The 15,807-nt window shown below is 40.3% G+C and overlaps 1 protein-coding gene across 1 annotated transcript in view; it reads left to right on the top strand.

The window, feature by feature from the left end:
* The first annotated feature begins 4,461 nt into the window (after positions 1-4,461).
* Positions 4,462-15,807, top strand: part of LOC129722528 (chitinase-3-like protein 1) — a 28,344-nt gene continuing 16,998 nt past the window's right edge. Inside the window, exons 1-2 of the mRNA XM_055676015.1 lie at positions 4,462-4,631; positions 4,692-5,148. Of these exons, the coding sequence (XP_055531990.1) occupies positions 4,562-4,631; positions 4,692-5,148 (527 nt within the window). The 5' untranslated portion in view covers positions 4,462-4,561. The remainder of the gene's footprint in view (positions 4,632-4,691; positions 5,149-15,807) is intronic.

Raw genomic sequence — 15,807 nt, 5'->3', positions numbered from 1 at the left:
CTTGTAGTATTTTTCTACCCACTTCAGTACCCTCTTTGGTTTGTTCAGAAGAGTTGTCCGAATTGTTTTTCTTAACAACTTTTTTTTTTTTTTTTTTTATTTATTTATTTTTAATTTAAGGAGTAAATGTAGCAATGAAGATAGAAAATTAAACTAACTGAAAATATGATTGTAGAAACTTTCTTAACAACTAATTTAAAAAAATGGAATTTTACCGATCTTGTGAAAATTCTATTTTGATTTTAAAATGTTTTTTTTTTCTCAGTGTAGGATCTCAAATTAAATTTGATATTTTTTTTTATTGAAGCTCAGACAATTTTTTGAAGTCATTCTATGGCAACTTTCCTCTAACTGTTGTCATTACCGTACTTCCAGAAGGACACAAAAATTTTTTGCTAGACAATCTTTTTTCTCTAAGGGCACCCACTTTGATTGTTCAATAGAATTTCATGCAACTCAATTATCTATCTACAAAACTTGTTTTGAAAAGATTTGAGATGATTTTTTTAAGTCACTTTTGGTTTTTAAATGATTTTCTTTTTTCAGTGTAAGATTCAATTCAATTCAATTTTTTCTATAAAAGTTCAGAAACTTTTCAATAAAGTCATCTCTTAACAACTTTGCTCTATCTCTATCTTCTGCCCTTTTCAGTTGTTAGTACAGCTAAGTTTTCAAAAAAAAAGCGAAGTTAAGACCTACCCAACCACAAAGTATCATTGAATTCTGAGAGGGTGCTGCCAGCCTCTCAGTCGAGTTGGGACCGAAATCCTTCATATACCTCGATATAAGGCAACCTCGATATAACGTAACTCGATATAATGTAACTTTTACCTCGATATAACGTAACTTTATAGATGTATTAAAAATGAAAATAAATGATACATCAACTGTTTTTGGGGTAAAAATTGCTTCAAAAAAATATTTGTAGTAAGTTCTGAAACCAATGAAACCAATGCGATAATTGGCTTAAATGGGTATAAGAAAGGTTTAAAAATACTGATAGGTGATGGGAAATAGGTTTTCGCGTATCTTTGAGTAACCATAAACATTCTTGCATAAATAAAAAAAAATTTTTTTGCTTCGATATAACGTAACGAAAGTGAAAATAAAGTTGCCTTATATCGAGGTATGACTGTACTTTGTTTAAAGCATTGTGACTTAGAAACCTATTATAGTAAAAACTTTCTCTAGCAACAGGTATAGATTCATAGAAATTTATGATATATGCGAGTATAATATAATTTACTCTCAGCCAGCCGAAAAGATTGGATCCATTTTTTCATTTCTTTTTAAAAGGTACCTCCATCATTATTATTTACACACATACGCCTCTTCAGAAAATTACTCTCGAGTCTACCTCTGCTTCCATTTATCACCTTTCGAATATATAAATTCCTGACACTTTACATCACAAGTTACAAATCGTATTTGACAGACAAGCATTAAAAACTGGTTCAAGCTCAGTTTTTGAATAAAATGCTGAAGCAACTTGTTCAAAGCGATTCTCACAACAAACAAAGTCTGTTCGAATATTTTAAAGTTCTTCGTGGTTTTTGTTCTAGAATTATTTCCGTAAAAAAAAAAAAAAAAAACAAAACAAAACAAAATAAAAACAATTTTTTTATACTAAAGAGTAATTTTCTAAGACACTTTATGTTATAACACAAGTTTCGGTAAAAGGTCCCGGATGAAGTAACGGAAGATAATTAAGATTATGACTGTTAATAATAGACCACCAGGCGAAAAACGACATTTTCTGTAAGCCTGTAATTTTTATGTAACTATGCAAGTTTAACCAATTCGTTCCGTAGAACCCTTGATAAAGATGCAATAAAGCATTGAAACGTTGGCATTGAAAAAATAAAACCGTTTTGATCGCTAAATGAAGAAGATCAAGGAAGATCAAGATTTAAATATTTCAAGGAAGATCAAGATTTAAATATTTTTGTTCAATTTCAATATTTTTTCAATATTTTTTCAGTCGCTTTTTACGCGGGGGATACGTGCCGCGTAAAAAAAGCCGCGTAAATTCCGGAATCCGTTTAAAAAACCATCGTTAATTTTGCACCCGAGTGAAGAGAAACCGAAATCCGGGCAAAAAAAATACCGCGTAAATTTCGGAATCCGCGTAAAAAAAAACGCGTAAATTCCGGAATCCGCGTAAAAAAACCCGCGTAAAAAGCGACCTTAGTGTAGTTAGCAAATAGGTTCAGATGGTCATTTCAAATCATCGTTAGATCACCAATCTCGCAATATTCTCATAAACACTCATCATACTATTAATTGAGCCGTTTTTTTTTCTTCATCTATAAATTGAGCCGTTGTTAGCAAACTTTGTTTAAGCGAGGGACAACTAAAATTTTGAATTTTGTATTTTTGGAAATAGTGTACTTCTTGCTAAACTGTTCTGCCGTTCAGCTAGAACCGTTGGAACAAGCAACAAGGCAAGCACAAGGCCCATTGTTTCGATGCGGGAAAAAGCTTACATATACATACACACTTTCATTTTGCTTAGAGCGTGTTTTTTGTTGAGTAGAAGAGCCTCAATAAATTCCATAATTTTATTTGTCACCCGTTGTAAGGGTTTAATCTAAAGAGTTTAATCTAAGTAGTATTAAATCTAAATAGACAAAACAAAACAAATCGGTGACCAAACCGATTTCTCTTCTTTTTCCAAGTGTTTCAATATTGATAAGCATGCAGCACGATGATTCATAAGAAGGAAGAAGGATTGGATTCGATTTTTTTTTGTTGGTTTAATTGAAAATCGTATTATAGTGAACAATGAGATCTAACTCTAACAATCAATCAATAATCACTCCTAAACTGCCGTGAGATGACAAAGTGACGTAAGTGCCACTTTCTGGAATATGAGTTTTTCATGCCAATTTGTTCATTATTCGAAGGCCTATCTTTTGGTATCTTCCTTTTTGTTGTAACTTATTCGTACGTTGCGTAAAATCAAAAAAAAAAACAAAGTGACGTTGGCACATATTTCCATACAAAAATGACAAAGAATTCTTTCGTTTTTGGGCCGTACTGAAAAACTGATCACTTGGATCTACGTCACAATGTCATCTCACGGCAGTAAATCTCCTATTTGATTATTCTTTTCTACAGTTAGGTGTCTTAGAATACAATTGAAATACCCAGGATTTGTTGGCTTGTATTTTTTGACGTGGAGATAAGAAGACTGAAATGTCAATCTCTTGTACCTAGACGCAGCTCTGATTTAACTCTTGTTGCATGTGAAATTGATGATTCAACACAGGGGGAGAATCATTGACGAATTTAAAAGCAAAGGAGCTAAATTGGCGCCTTACGGAACTCCAGATTCACATTTACGAAAAGGTATCCCTCAACCGTCTAACGGTCTGTCTCCTATTCGTCTAATATGAAGTTGGCTATAAGTAATTGATCTAAGTTAATATTGTATAATTTACGATAGTTTATAAAAAAAACTCTGGTAATACTTGATATCATTGCAGTTCCACGGTAAATTTCCAAATATCTGATTTTCACCCGACCTTTGAATCAGAATAAGGAATGGTTTTTTCCAGGCTGATGATAATTGGCCGGACTGAAGGAATAAGTTGTAGAACCAACATGAAGGTTTAACTAATGCTGGAGTTATTTTTTGCAGAGGTGAGTGTGGGATTTCATCGGTTCCTAATTTATTTGAATATTTCTAAAGCAGTTTGCAGTAGAACAAGTATATCAAAATTATTAAACACCATGGGACTATTTTTTTAAGACAAACACAAGTTTTTGAAAGTGAGTCAGTTAGAATATGTGACACTATTCTATACGTTCAACGCATTTCTGGAGCAAAATTATAGCTTTTCCTCCAATAAAAAGGCACAGCAAACCAAAGAAAACAACACCACGATCGCTTTTGCTGCTATTAAGCTTGGATTTCAAGCAATATTTGTGAATGACACAGTAGAATACAGCTTAGGAAATTTGATTCCAAATTAACATTTTGTTGTGATTTTAAGGCTTAAGGATAGGATGAACAACATTTTTGGGCAGTGTAAATAAGATTAATTGTAATTAGCAGAACACTGATAAGGTCAGCACACAAATAGGTGCGCCCTCGCTGCATCGGAGGTGAAATGTATCGGAACGCCTTAGGGCAAAATAAGCTCTCCACGGTCTATCGTTGTTTGAAGTTTTGATACGAGTAATCCCATGTGCACATGGCAGACACTCTTGAAGCAATACTGATGGAAGAGTATACTGGCACTTGCTGATAACGATTGACCCGGCAAACAGGTGATCTCAACTACGGAACATAGATATGTAAGTCCAGATGTAGATATATTGGAAGCCGCCTTCAAGTGTTTGCTATATATTAGTGTTCCGTTAAACCAGCATAGAAACCGCGCGTACTTGTAGAGGCAATAGGCGTTCAGTTGGAGCTTAGAGTTATTTATTGATATGGCTATAGTATAAAAGCTAGCTTTGACCTAGGTGCAGTTTAATCAATAAATTGCAGTTACACCCATCGGAACTAAAACTACATTATTGGCGAATTTTGTTTTTTTTTTTTGTGTGAATCATGGGGCGTTTGTTCCTTCAGCTTAGTGTACTAATTGCAAGTGTATTTATTTTGGCGATAAACGGGGAAAGTAAGAAAATGTGTTCACACTAAAGTGCATTTGAATTGAAACGAAAAATAATCATTGCAGAGAAAATTGTTTGTTATGTGGGCACGTGGGCAGTGTACAGACCCGGTCGGGGTAGCTTCAACATAGAGCATATTGACCCATTTATGTGCACCCATCTAATGTACTCATTCTTCGGCATCAATGAAGACGGAACAGTGCGCATTATTGACCCCTACTTGGATCTCGAGGAAAATTGGGGCCGGGGTCACATAAAGCGCTTCAACGCGTTGAAGGGTGTGAATCCGGCGCTGAAAACAATTGCCGCCGTCGGCGGTTGGAACGAGGGCTCGGTCAAATTTTCCAATGTCGCGGCCAATCCGCAACTGCGCCAGCGTTTCACGCAAGAAGCGGTTGCCTTTTGCCGGCAGCACAATTTCGATGGAATCGATCTGGACTGGGAGTATCCAGCGCAGCGCGGCGGAAACAGTGCGGTCGATAAGGAAAATCATGCAGTGTGGCTAGAGGAAATGCGAATTGTGTAAGTGAAATTTTTAGTATCAATCTGCAACAGTGAAATAGCAACTGCAACCATGCGTTCCCTCTTTCTGGGAAGTCCTTGTTTCTGACGAATTTCGCAACAATTTGAAAAACTGCGGACCGCAGAGTAAATACGTGTCTGATTGATTTGCAATTTCATATAACAGTACTCAAGACTAATACTCACTGCATTTACTAGTGAAGTGAAAAACTTTATGGACTAACTGATAACCAGAAAGAAGAAGATGAAGTGCATTTAAGAACGTGTACCAGTGGTTGGCGGAAGGAAAATTAAAACGACCCTAGTAACAACAACACTTATATCAAAGTACCGTAAAACGGGGTATCATTGATCAGCGGGGTAACATTGATCAGTTTTACCCTTCTCATGAATAGTTGAAATAAAACTGCTTCGTGATTACTTTTGCTAAAATTGAGTATAACATCTTAGTCTTGTGTCATCCCGATCAGAAAGACAAAACAAAAATGTAACAGAAGCTGTTAGTTTGTTATACAAAAAACCTTTCAGGTTGTGTTTCAAATTAGATCCCGTTAGTTGTTAAAATAACAGAAATTATAACAATAAATATTCTACTAATATCAAACCCATATCAAGTTTTGTTACTAACGTATCAGCTTTCTAACAAAATGAGATAGCATATGGAACAGTATAATAACAACCATTGTTATAAACTACAGGTTTTGATAGAGACGAAAAAAAAATGTGAGATTTGTCTCAAAACAACTTTGTTTCAGGATTTGTTTTTAAAACTCATTCAGATTATATTTTGATATCAAAAGCATATGGGAAAATACAAAATCGTATCAAATTATGTTATTTGTATCTCGTGTTGATAGAATTTTGTAATTTTCTTGTTATGCTCTTCTGATCGGGATTCGAGGTCTGAACAATATTGTATTGGTTGAAATTTTTTATTGTTTTGATGACCAAACTTTGAAATTAATTCAATCGTTATATTTCTTACTCTCAGTAAGTGCCAGAAAAGCACTTTATACTAGTCGAATATTGAACATTTCGTATTCATTGACATGTTTTCCGAATTCGCTATTAAATTTTCTCAATCAACCAGAACAAATTTTAGTCAAATTTATATTCAATGTTAATTCGTTTATATTTGTTAAGAAAGTCCAGTTTTATGCTCTAGCCAAGACAACATCCTGCCCTACGCCAGGATGTTGTCTTGGCTAGAGCATAGAACGTAAGAGGCTAGAGCTGGCCTATTGATACTTCCGTTGTTGAAAAGGCCTTGCATATAAGATCAACATACTATTTCTGAACACAAAAATTTTACAACGATTGTTGACTTACAAAATACTTCTAGCAACTTTCGCGACCAACGTTTACGTTTTTTATCATGGAAAGGTAAAATTACATATGGCATAAAAATGCCTCGCAGTACATGCCGCGGCTAAATGCAAGGACAGGACTATCCTCCGCAGTAAAAGCAGTCAAGGAGAACGGGAAGCGTCTCTAAACATGTTATCAAAGCATTATCTAACGTTCTTACTTCAAAAAGGTTTCAAAACTATTCAAAATTGAAACTGATCAAAGTTACCCCAAATAAGGAAAATTGAAACAATGACGAAAAATAAATGTTTTTAATGTTCAGGATTTTCGAAGGGCTTTGAAAACTCACTTCTCAAGTTCTAAGGATGCCAGTACTGGTTTTAAAAATATGAAACCTGTAATTTCAGTTGTAAAATATATAAATACTCACGAAAAAGTGAAAAAAATGATCATTGTTACTCCGTTTTACGGTACTATACCGTTTGTTTTGGTTGTATCAAGCCCGGATATTACAAATTTTGTTACTTGAGGTGAACTGACACGGTTTGCTAAAATTAGGGATGGTACAAAAAGTAGAAAAGTATAAGTTGATGTGACCGAACCGAAAAAAAGTTTAAATAGTGCAGAATTTCAAATGCATTTCGAAAAAAAATATTATTTTTTGTGAAAAATAATTAAAATTGACAAAACGGTTCCCGCTGTTTATTTTTTTTTTGTGTTTTAATTGAGCATGATTATACTATCATCTCACTTAGGTATACGACCTACAGATAATAACCATTGCGCCTGTGGTGAGAGTTATCACGATATTGAACATGTACCATTTTTAAAAATCCCTTAGGTTCGGAAACCAAATGTTCCTATTCGTGATGTCTTAGCAAATTTCGATTTTCCCTATATGTATCTTCTGTATTCTATCCCTAAATCCATTGATGTCCCTATTTTGTTTATTTTATGTGTCTTTCCGATTCTACTATTTTTCAAAAATAATGATTTATTCTAGTTTTGGGTGTGGTGAATTTGCAATAAATTTGTGATTGCATACTTTTTAATGAAAAGATGAGAGGGTTTTCATGCCTGTTTGAGAAAAATAACTGAGCAATTCTCGCTGAAACTAGGGCACTAGGTGCACAAGGTCTTTTAAATTTGATGTAAATGCACATAGTTATTAGAAATAGAGAAAAAATGATAATGCCATGTTTGTTTGATCGTATCAACCCCTCGTCAACAAGACCCCTTGGTCACCAAGGGGCGGAACAGTTTTCAGAAAAGTTGAAATTTTAGCAATTCTTGATGTATTATTTTAGCTATATCTCTAAAATTCGTTATGTAAAGTACTACAAGTAGCATTTTTCGGTAAAGAGGAATGATAGGGCTTTCATTTGAAGTGATCAGAATTTAGACCACCATCTTGAATTTGGCCGCCATCTTGGATTATACTAGAAAAATGAAATTTTTACCGTGTTCGCAACTACCGATTTTCAATCTGAGACCAGCATTGGAAAGCTGAGAAAAAAAGCAATTGAGTGCAAGATAAAAATTAAAAGAGCATCAGAGTTAACCTATCAATTGAACCTATTTTTCAAGCTGAGTTTCAAAATATTCAACGTGAGTACACCGCGCGATCAACGTAGTAACCTGTCTACTAAGACCAATTGGATGCACATGTAATAAGCCTACTAGCTCCATATATCATAACCGATTGATGCTACAACTAGTACGCCACTACTGATTCTTTTGAGTTTAGTGAGAAAAATGAATACAACACTAGCATGTTTGATACTAACAAAGCGATAGGTTTTTTGTTACTGAGCAGTTCCACAAAACATGTCCCAGTTTTAATATTTTATTTATTTTTTTTTTTCTTCACATAACATTTATTTGACACGGCACAAATACAATTTAATGTTTAACGGCGCCAATTATATCTGATGACTTAAAAACTAAAGCAAATTTTTTATCCTCGCTGCCGACTACGAGCTGAAATTAAGTCTAACTTAAAACTAGCATGGGATTTCCAATCAGTGTTTTGTTGTTCAATGGTCGTCTGATAATCGTCGAATGGCATGTATGGATTCGTTCTGCTGAGCCACGATGTCGTGAGTTGGGACAGAGGCTCGTAGTCCTTGGGTCCTGGTTCTGTTGTGCGGGGTCTGGTTGCTGGTTTTGTGCTTAAGGTTCAAACGTGTTCTTGTCGTTTTGTTGGGTGTAGACGGAGGGGAACGGGACTAGACTGGGGCGTGGATGGATTTCAGGAAAACGTATATAAGGGACATGTAGGATAGGTCACGGCTCGCCAAGACATCACGAACAGGAACAGCCGGCTGTCTACCCTCGGCCTGCAGGGAAGCTATTAATTTAGACCTGGCGTCACGGTGTACAGGGCATGACCAAACCACATGCTCTATGTCGTGATAACCTTCACCACAGGCACAGATACCACTTTCCCCGAGCCCAACACGACGGAGGAGCGCGTCAAATCTATAGTGATTGGACATAAGCCGGGACATCACGCAAATGAAATCCCGACCTACATCCAACCCCTTGAACCACGGGTTCGTCGATACTTTGGGGATTATGGAATGTAACCACCTTCCCAATTCCCCTCTGGTCCAAGCATTTTGCCAACTGATGATCGTATTCTGACGTACAAGTGCGAAAAATTCATTAAAGGCAATTGGTCTTTCATAAATATCACCGTTTGTTGCGCCCACCTTAGCCAAAGAGTCCGCTTTCTCATTACCCGGTATCGAGCAGTGAGAAGGGACCCACGCTAAGGTAATCTGAGTAGATTTTTCGGATAAAGCACTCAGATGTTCCCGTATTTTCCCCAGGAAATACGGAGAGTGCTTAACATCTTTCATCGATCGGAGAGCCTCAATGGAACTGAGACTGTCCGTAAAGATGAAATAATGGTCCGTGGGCATTTTTTCGATAATCCCTAGGGTGTACTGAATTGCAGCTAATTCTGCGACGTAAACAGAAGCAGGATTATCGAGCTTATGGGAGACGGTTAAATTGTTATTGAAGATACCGAAGCCAGTGGACCCATCAAGAAGTGATCCGTCAGTGTAGTACATATTGTCGCAGTTGATGTTTCGATATTTATTGGAAAAAATTTTAGGGATCTGCTGCACGCGTAAATGATCCGGGATTCCACGAGTTTCTTCTATCATGGATGTATCGAAAAACACAGTAGAATCAGAAGTATTTGATAAGTCGACACGATTTGGAATATTCGAAGAAGGGTTAATATTTTGGGACATGTGATTGAAATACAATGTCATAAAACGGGTTTGAGAATTAAGTTCGAATAACCTTTCAAAATTTTCAATCACGGGACGGTTCAAGACCTCACATTTGATTAGAATACGAGAAGACAGGCTCCAGAAGCGGTTTTTCAATGGTAGTACTCCAGCTAAAACCTCCAAACTCATCGTATGGGTCGACTGCATGCAACCTAAGGCGATACGCAAACAACGATATTGTATTCGCTCCAGTTTGATCAAATGTGTGTTTGCTGCGGAGCGGAAGCAGAAACACCCGTATTCAATAACAGACAATATCGTTGTTTGGTAAAGCCTTATAAGGTCTCCTGGATGGGCTCCCCACCATTGTCCGGTTATTGTACGAAGAAAATTCACTCTTTGTTGACATTTTTTCATCAGATACCTCACGTGACAACCCCAGGTGCCTTTAGAGTCGAACCAGACACCAAGATATTTGTGTACCAAAACCTGAGAAATCGTTTTACCCATTAATTGTGTTTGAAGCTGAGCAGGTTCATGCTTCCTAGAAAAAACTACTATCTCAGTCTTCTCCGGAGAGAATTCGATACCTAGCTGTAAAGCCCAAGCAGACAAATTGTCCAAGGTATCTTGCAATGGTCCTTGCAAATCGGCAGCTTTGGCTCCTGTAACAGAGATTACACTGTCGTCTGCAAGTTGTCTTATCGTGCATGAATTTGCCAGACATTCGTCGATGTCATTTACATAAAAGTTGTAAAGAAGGGGGCTTAAACATGAGCCCTGGGGAAGACCCATGTAGCTAATGCGAAAAGTTGCCAAATCGCCATGCGTAAAATGCATGTGCTTTTCGGACAACAAGTTGTGCAAAAAATTGTTCAAAATTGGAGAAAATCCTTGTCGGTGAAGTTTACCCGAAAGAATGTCAATAGAAACGGAATCAAAAGCCCCCTTAATGTCCAAGAACGCAGACGCCATTTGTTCTTTACGAGCATACGCCAGCTGAATATCTGTTGAAAGCAACGCAAGACAATCATTCGTCCCTTTGGCACGGCGGAAGCCAAATTGAGTTTCTGATAGTAGACCATTTGATTCGACCCAGTGGTCTAAACGACGGAGTATCATTTTTTCCATCAATTTCCGGATACAGGATAGCATTGCAATCGGCCTATAAGAGTTGTGATTAGAAGCTGGTTTCCCTGGTTTTTGGATGGCGATCACCTTCACTTGCCTCCAATCCTGCGGTACAATGTTTTGCTCCAGGAACTTATTGAACAAGTTCAACAAGCGCCTCTTGGCATTGCCGGGTAGATTCTTCAACAAGTTGAATTTGATTCTATCTAATCCAGGCGCGTTATTGTTACAGGACAGGAGGGCAACTGAAAGTTCTGCCATCGTAAAAGGTGATTCTATCGCGTCGTGGCCCGGAGACGCATCGCGAACAATATTTTGCTCAGGAACAGAGTCCGGACATACTTTCCTGGCAAAATCAAATATCCACCTACTTGAAGACTCCTCGCTTTCGTTGACCGTTACGCGATTCCGCATTCTTCGGGCTGTGTTCCAAAGAGTGCTCATCGATGTCTCCCTCGACGTCTCGTTCACGAACCGACGCCAATATCCACGTTTCTTTGCTTTAGCCAAGCTTTTAAGCTTGGTATCAAGCTCCGAATACCGTAAATAGTCGCCAGGTATACCTCCCGTCTGGTAGGCCTTAAACGCGTCGGATCTTTGCGTGTAGACATCGGAGCACTCTTGGTCCCACCACGGAGTGGGAGGCCGTTCTTTGATCGTTACGCCGGGATATTTCTTCGTTTGGGCTTGCAACGCGGCGTCGAGAATCAAGCCCGCGAGGAGGTTGTATTCTTCAAGTGGTGAATGATGTTGAATCGACTCGACCGCTTTTGAAATCATTTCCTCGTATAACTTCCAATCGACATTTCGTGTGAGGTCATACGGAATGTCAATTGGTCGCATGCGAGTTGACCCGTTAGTAATTGAAATAAGAATAGGCAGATGGTCGCTACCGTGAGGATCGAGGATTACCTTCCATGTGCAATCCAACCGTAGCGACGTCGAACATAAGGATAGATCCAAAGCGCTTGGGCGCGCTGGAGGTTTCGGGATACGTGTCATTTCACCGTTGTTTAAAATAGTCATGTCGAAGTCATCGCAAAGGTTATAGATTAAAGAGGAGCGGTTATCATTGTATGGGGAACCCCAAGCCACGCCATGAGAGTTGAAGTCTCCCAAAATCAAACGTGGCGAGGGAAGAAGTTCTATTAAATCAAAGAGCAGCCGTTGCCCAACCTGTGCTCTGGGGGGAATATATATTGAGGCAATACAAAGCTCTTTACCTTGTATTGTCATTTGACATGCGACAACTTCGATGCCTGGAATCGAGGGGAGGTTAATACGATAGAAAGAATAGCACTTTTTAATCCCTAAAAGTACTCCTCCATATGGGGTGTCTCGATCAAGGCGAATAATATTAAAATCATGGAAGTTGAGATCAATATTTGAAGTAAGCCAAGTTTCACAAAGGGAAAATGCATCGCATTTGTTTTTATTTATCAAAACTTTAAACGAATCAATTTTTGGTAAAATACTTCTACAATTCCACTGTAAGACAGAGATAGAATCCTTCATATACGCAGTTGAATTAGGCATCGAAGGATACAATCGCTGCAAGGAGAGGCCATTGGGCAGTCAACTGCTTCAAAAATGATCTAACTGTTGGGAGGAATGCTGTAAGAAAAATTTTAATTGGATCGGGTACATTGAAAGTTTCAAAAATCCAGTCCACAATGTCAGAAAATTTCACTAATCCAGAGTTTGTTTCATCAACTGGGAGTGTAAAAGGAGCAACTGGGGTTTTAGATGTTCCTGGCAGTGCTGGGAACTCCTTCTGGGACTTTAAATTTGCCAGCCCAGGAGGAGTTTGCTTCGGTTTTTCCGCAGCACTGTTTGGTTTGTTTGTAACCTTCATTTCACTTTGAGAAATCTTAGGACCTTTTCTGGGAAGTTTAGGAGAGGAAACACTTTTCCTCTTTCTAGACTCCCCAGGATTGGCGTAAGATGCTCCCGCTGGTGAATCGTCAGAATCGGTTTCCTCAGAGGGCAACAGATCGAAGGGGTTCGAAGTAACGGGAGAAGTGGTAACGGTCTTCTTCAGCATGTCAGCGTAGGAACGCTTTGAACGCTCTTTGAGAGACCGTTTTATTTTATCCCTGCGCTGCATGTACACCGCACATGTCGAGAGCTCATGCAGATTTTCTCCGCAGTGAATACACTTTTCAGCGTTAACACTGCAAGAATCTTCCGCATGAGACTCCCCACACTTGCCACAACGTGCCTTATTGCAGCAGTAGGCGGCTGTATGGCCTAACTGCTTGCAATTCAGGCAGTTCATGACGCGGGGCACGTAGAGCCTCACAGGGAGACGAACCCGGTGGATCGAGACGTGGCTTGGTAGTGCAGACCCGGCGAACGTAACTCGAAACGAGTCTGACGGAGTGTATACTGTTTTGCCACCGATGATCGATGCTGACCGCAATTGCTTGCAGTCGAGCACCTTTACTTCGGGACACGTTTTGTTCTTAAAGCACCCTTTGGCACTTTGCAGTATACTCTCGACGGACAGACTCGAATCGGTTATGACACCGTCGATCTCCACGTCTCGTGCGGGTATGTAGACGCGATACTCGCGTGTGAAGAGCTCAGAGCAAGCTATATCGTTGGCCTCTTTCAGGTTACCGACCACGACACGGAGCTTGTTAGGCCGGACCTTGGAAATTTCGGTCACGCCCTTGTACTCCTTCGTCAGGTCTTTAGAAATCTGCAAGAGGTTCAACTTTTTCGATTTCGGTCCTGCCTTTGGCCGAAAATAAACAGTATAGCTGCCCTGGGCTCCGTCTGGGTAAAGCCTGTGGCGAGGGGGGACTGAAGAATGAACAGGGGAGGGGGTAACAGAAGGGTCAGGGTCAGAGGGGTTCGGGGATGGTGGCGCGGGAGGCGAGGGATCTACATCCATCGCGCTATGTTTAGCGCACTAGCGCTGACAAGAACACGTACCTTTTTATTTCTCCCTTCCAGTAAGGTTGGTTGTCCGATCGTTCGAAGTAGCAGCCGTTACAGCCAGCAGCACCAATACAGCAGCACCAAACAGCCACCAGCAGCGAGCCAGGTGTGAGATTACTCCACACAGCGATACGACTCGCTGACACTGATGGCTTCTTCTTTTTCCTCGTTTGTGTCTCGTCCACTGCTGTAGCACAATCCAGCCAGCAGCCAAATCGGCTTACGCACCAGCTGGCAGTCACGATGCGAAACAGTTGCACAAAGGAACGACCTTGAACCCGGATTTATTTCACTCGACCAGGCAAACAATGCCAACACTTGTTCACACGTCTTTTGTTTTATACTCTATCGGACCGATCACCAAACACGTCCAGTACTGATGCGTGTTCGGCACAGAATGAATATTTTATTTATCTTGTCATTTTTTTTTTGGCTGAAACTTTGCATAGACGTTTCTATAGGCAAAAGATGCCATTCTGTGCTACTGGTTCAATTTTTTGCAACACGACTCATTTTTGAGAAGCTATTGAAAAATGCTATTTTGGAAAGGTATTGATGATAACAAATATTTTCAGGGCCAAAACGGTTTGTTTTTTCGGTATAGTTACCTTACCATACCAGTCAGCTCCAGGCCGAAGTGTCCCTTGCTGTTCGAAGAAGTCGTCTCCATTCAACTCGGTCCATGGCTGCAGCTCGCCAGCCATGTCGTCTGCGGAGGCCCCGCAGGTCGTCTTCCACTTGATCGAGCCACCTTGCTCGCTGCGCGCCCCGTCGCCTTGTTCCCGTCGGGTTATCAAGAACCATATTCACCGGGTTGTCGTCCGACATCCTAACGACATGCCCAGCCCACCGTAGTCTCCCGATTTTCGCCGTTTGAACGATGAGTGGTTCTCCCAGCAGCTGATGCAACTCGTGGTTCATCCGCCTCCGCCATGATCCATCTTCCATCTGCACTCCACCACAGATGGTACGCAACACCTTTCGTTCGAAAACCCCAAGGGCGCGTTGATCCTCCACGAGCATAGTCCAGGTTTCGTGGCCGTAGAGGACTACCGGTTTGATCAGTGTTTTGTAGATGGTTAACTTCGTGCGGAGGCGGATTTTATTCGAGCGGAGTGTCCTCCGGAGTCCAAAGTAGGCACGATTTTCTGCCATAAGGCGTCGACAAATTTCTCTGGTGGTGTCGTTGTCAGCAGTCACCAGTGAGCCCAGGTACACGAATTCGTCTACCACCTCGATTTCATCACCGCTAATACGAATTCGTGGCGGGAGGTTGACACTGTCTTCTCTGGAACCTCTTCCTCCCATGTACTTGGTCTTCGATGAGTTTATGGCCAGTCCAATTCGTCCGGCTTCAGCCTTCAGTTTGATGTACGTCTCCGTCATCTTTTCATGGGTTCGTGCTACAATATCAATGTCATCGGCGAAGCCAAAGAGCTGACCAGACCTTCTAAAAATCGTGCCACTCATGTCGTTACCAGCCCTACGTATCACACCTTCCAAAGCGATGTTAAATAGCAAGCACGATAATCCATCACCTTGCCGTAACCCTCTTCGAGATTCGAAGGGACTCGAGAGTGTCCCCGAAACTCGAACTACGCACATCACCCGATCCATCGTCGACTTGACCAACCGTGTCAGTTTATCCGGAAATCCGTAATCGTGCATAATCTGCTATAGCTGGTCTCGAACGATTGTGTCGTATGCCGATTTAAAATCGATGAACAAGTGATGTGTGGGCACGTTATACTCACGGCACTTCTGTAGGACCTGCCGTACCGCGAATATTTGGTCCGTAGTGGCGCGGGCACCCATAAATCCCGCTTGGTATTGCCCCACGAATTCCCTTGAAACGGTGATAGTCGACGGCACAGAATTTGAGAGAGTACCTTGTAGGCGGCGTTCAGCAACGTGATTGCGCGGTAGTTGCAGCAATCCAACTTGTCGCCTTTTTTGTAGATGGGGCACACTGTACCCTCCATCCACTCCTCCGGTACTACCTCCTCCTCCCAAATCTTGGCAATAA

This window comes from Wyeomyia smithii, chromosome 2 (genome assembly GCF_029784165.1).
Source record: "Wyeomyia smithii strain HCP4-BCI-WySm-NY-G18 chromosome 2, ASM2978416v1, whole genome shotgun sequence".
Lineage (NCBI taxonomy): Eukaryota > Metazoa > Arthropoda > Insecta > Diptera > Culicidae > Wyeomyia > Wyeomyia smithii.
Note: the sequence above shows the minus strand (reverse complement) of the source record. Positions and strands in the feature narration are given on the sequence as shown.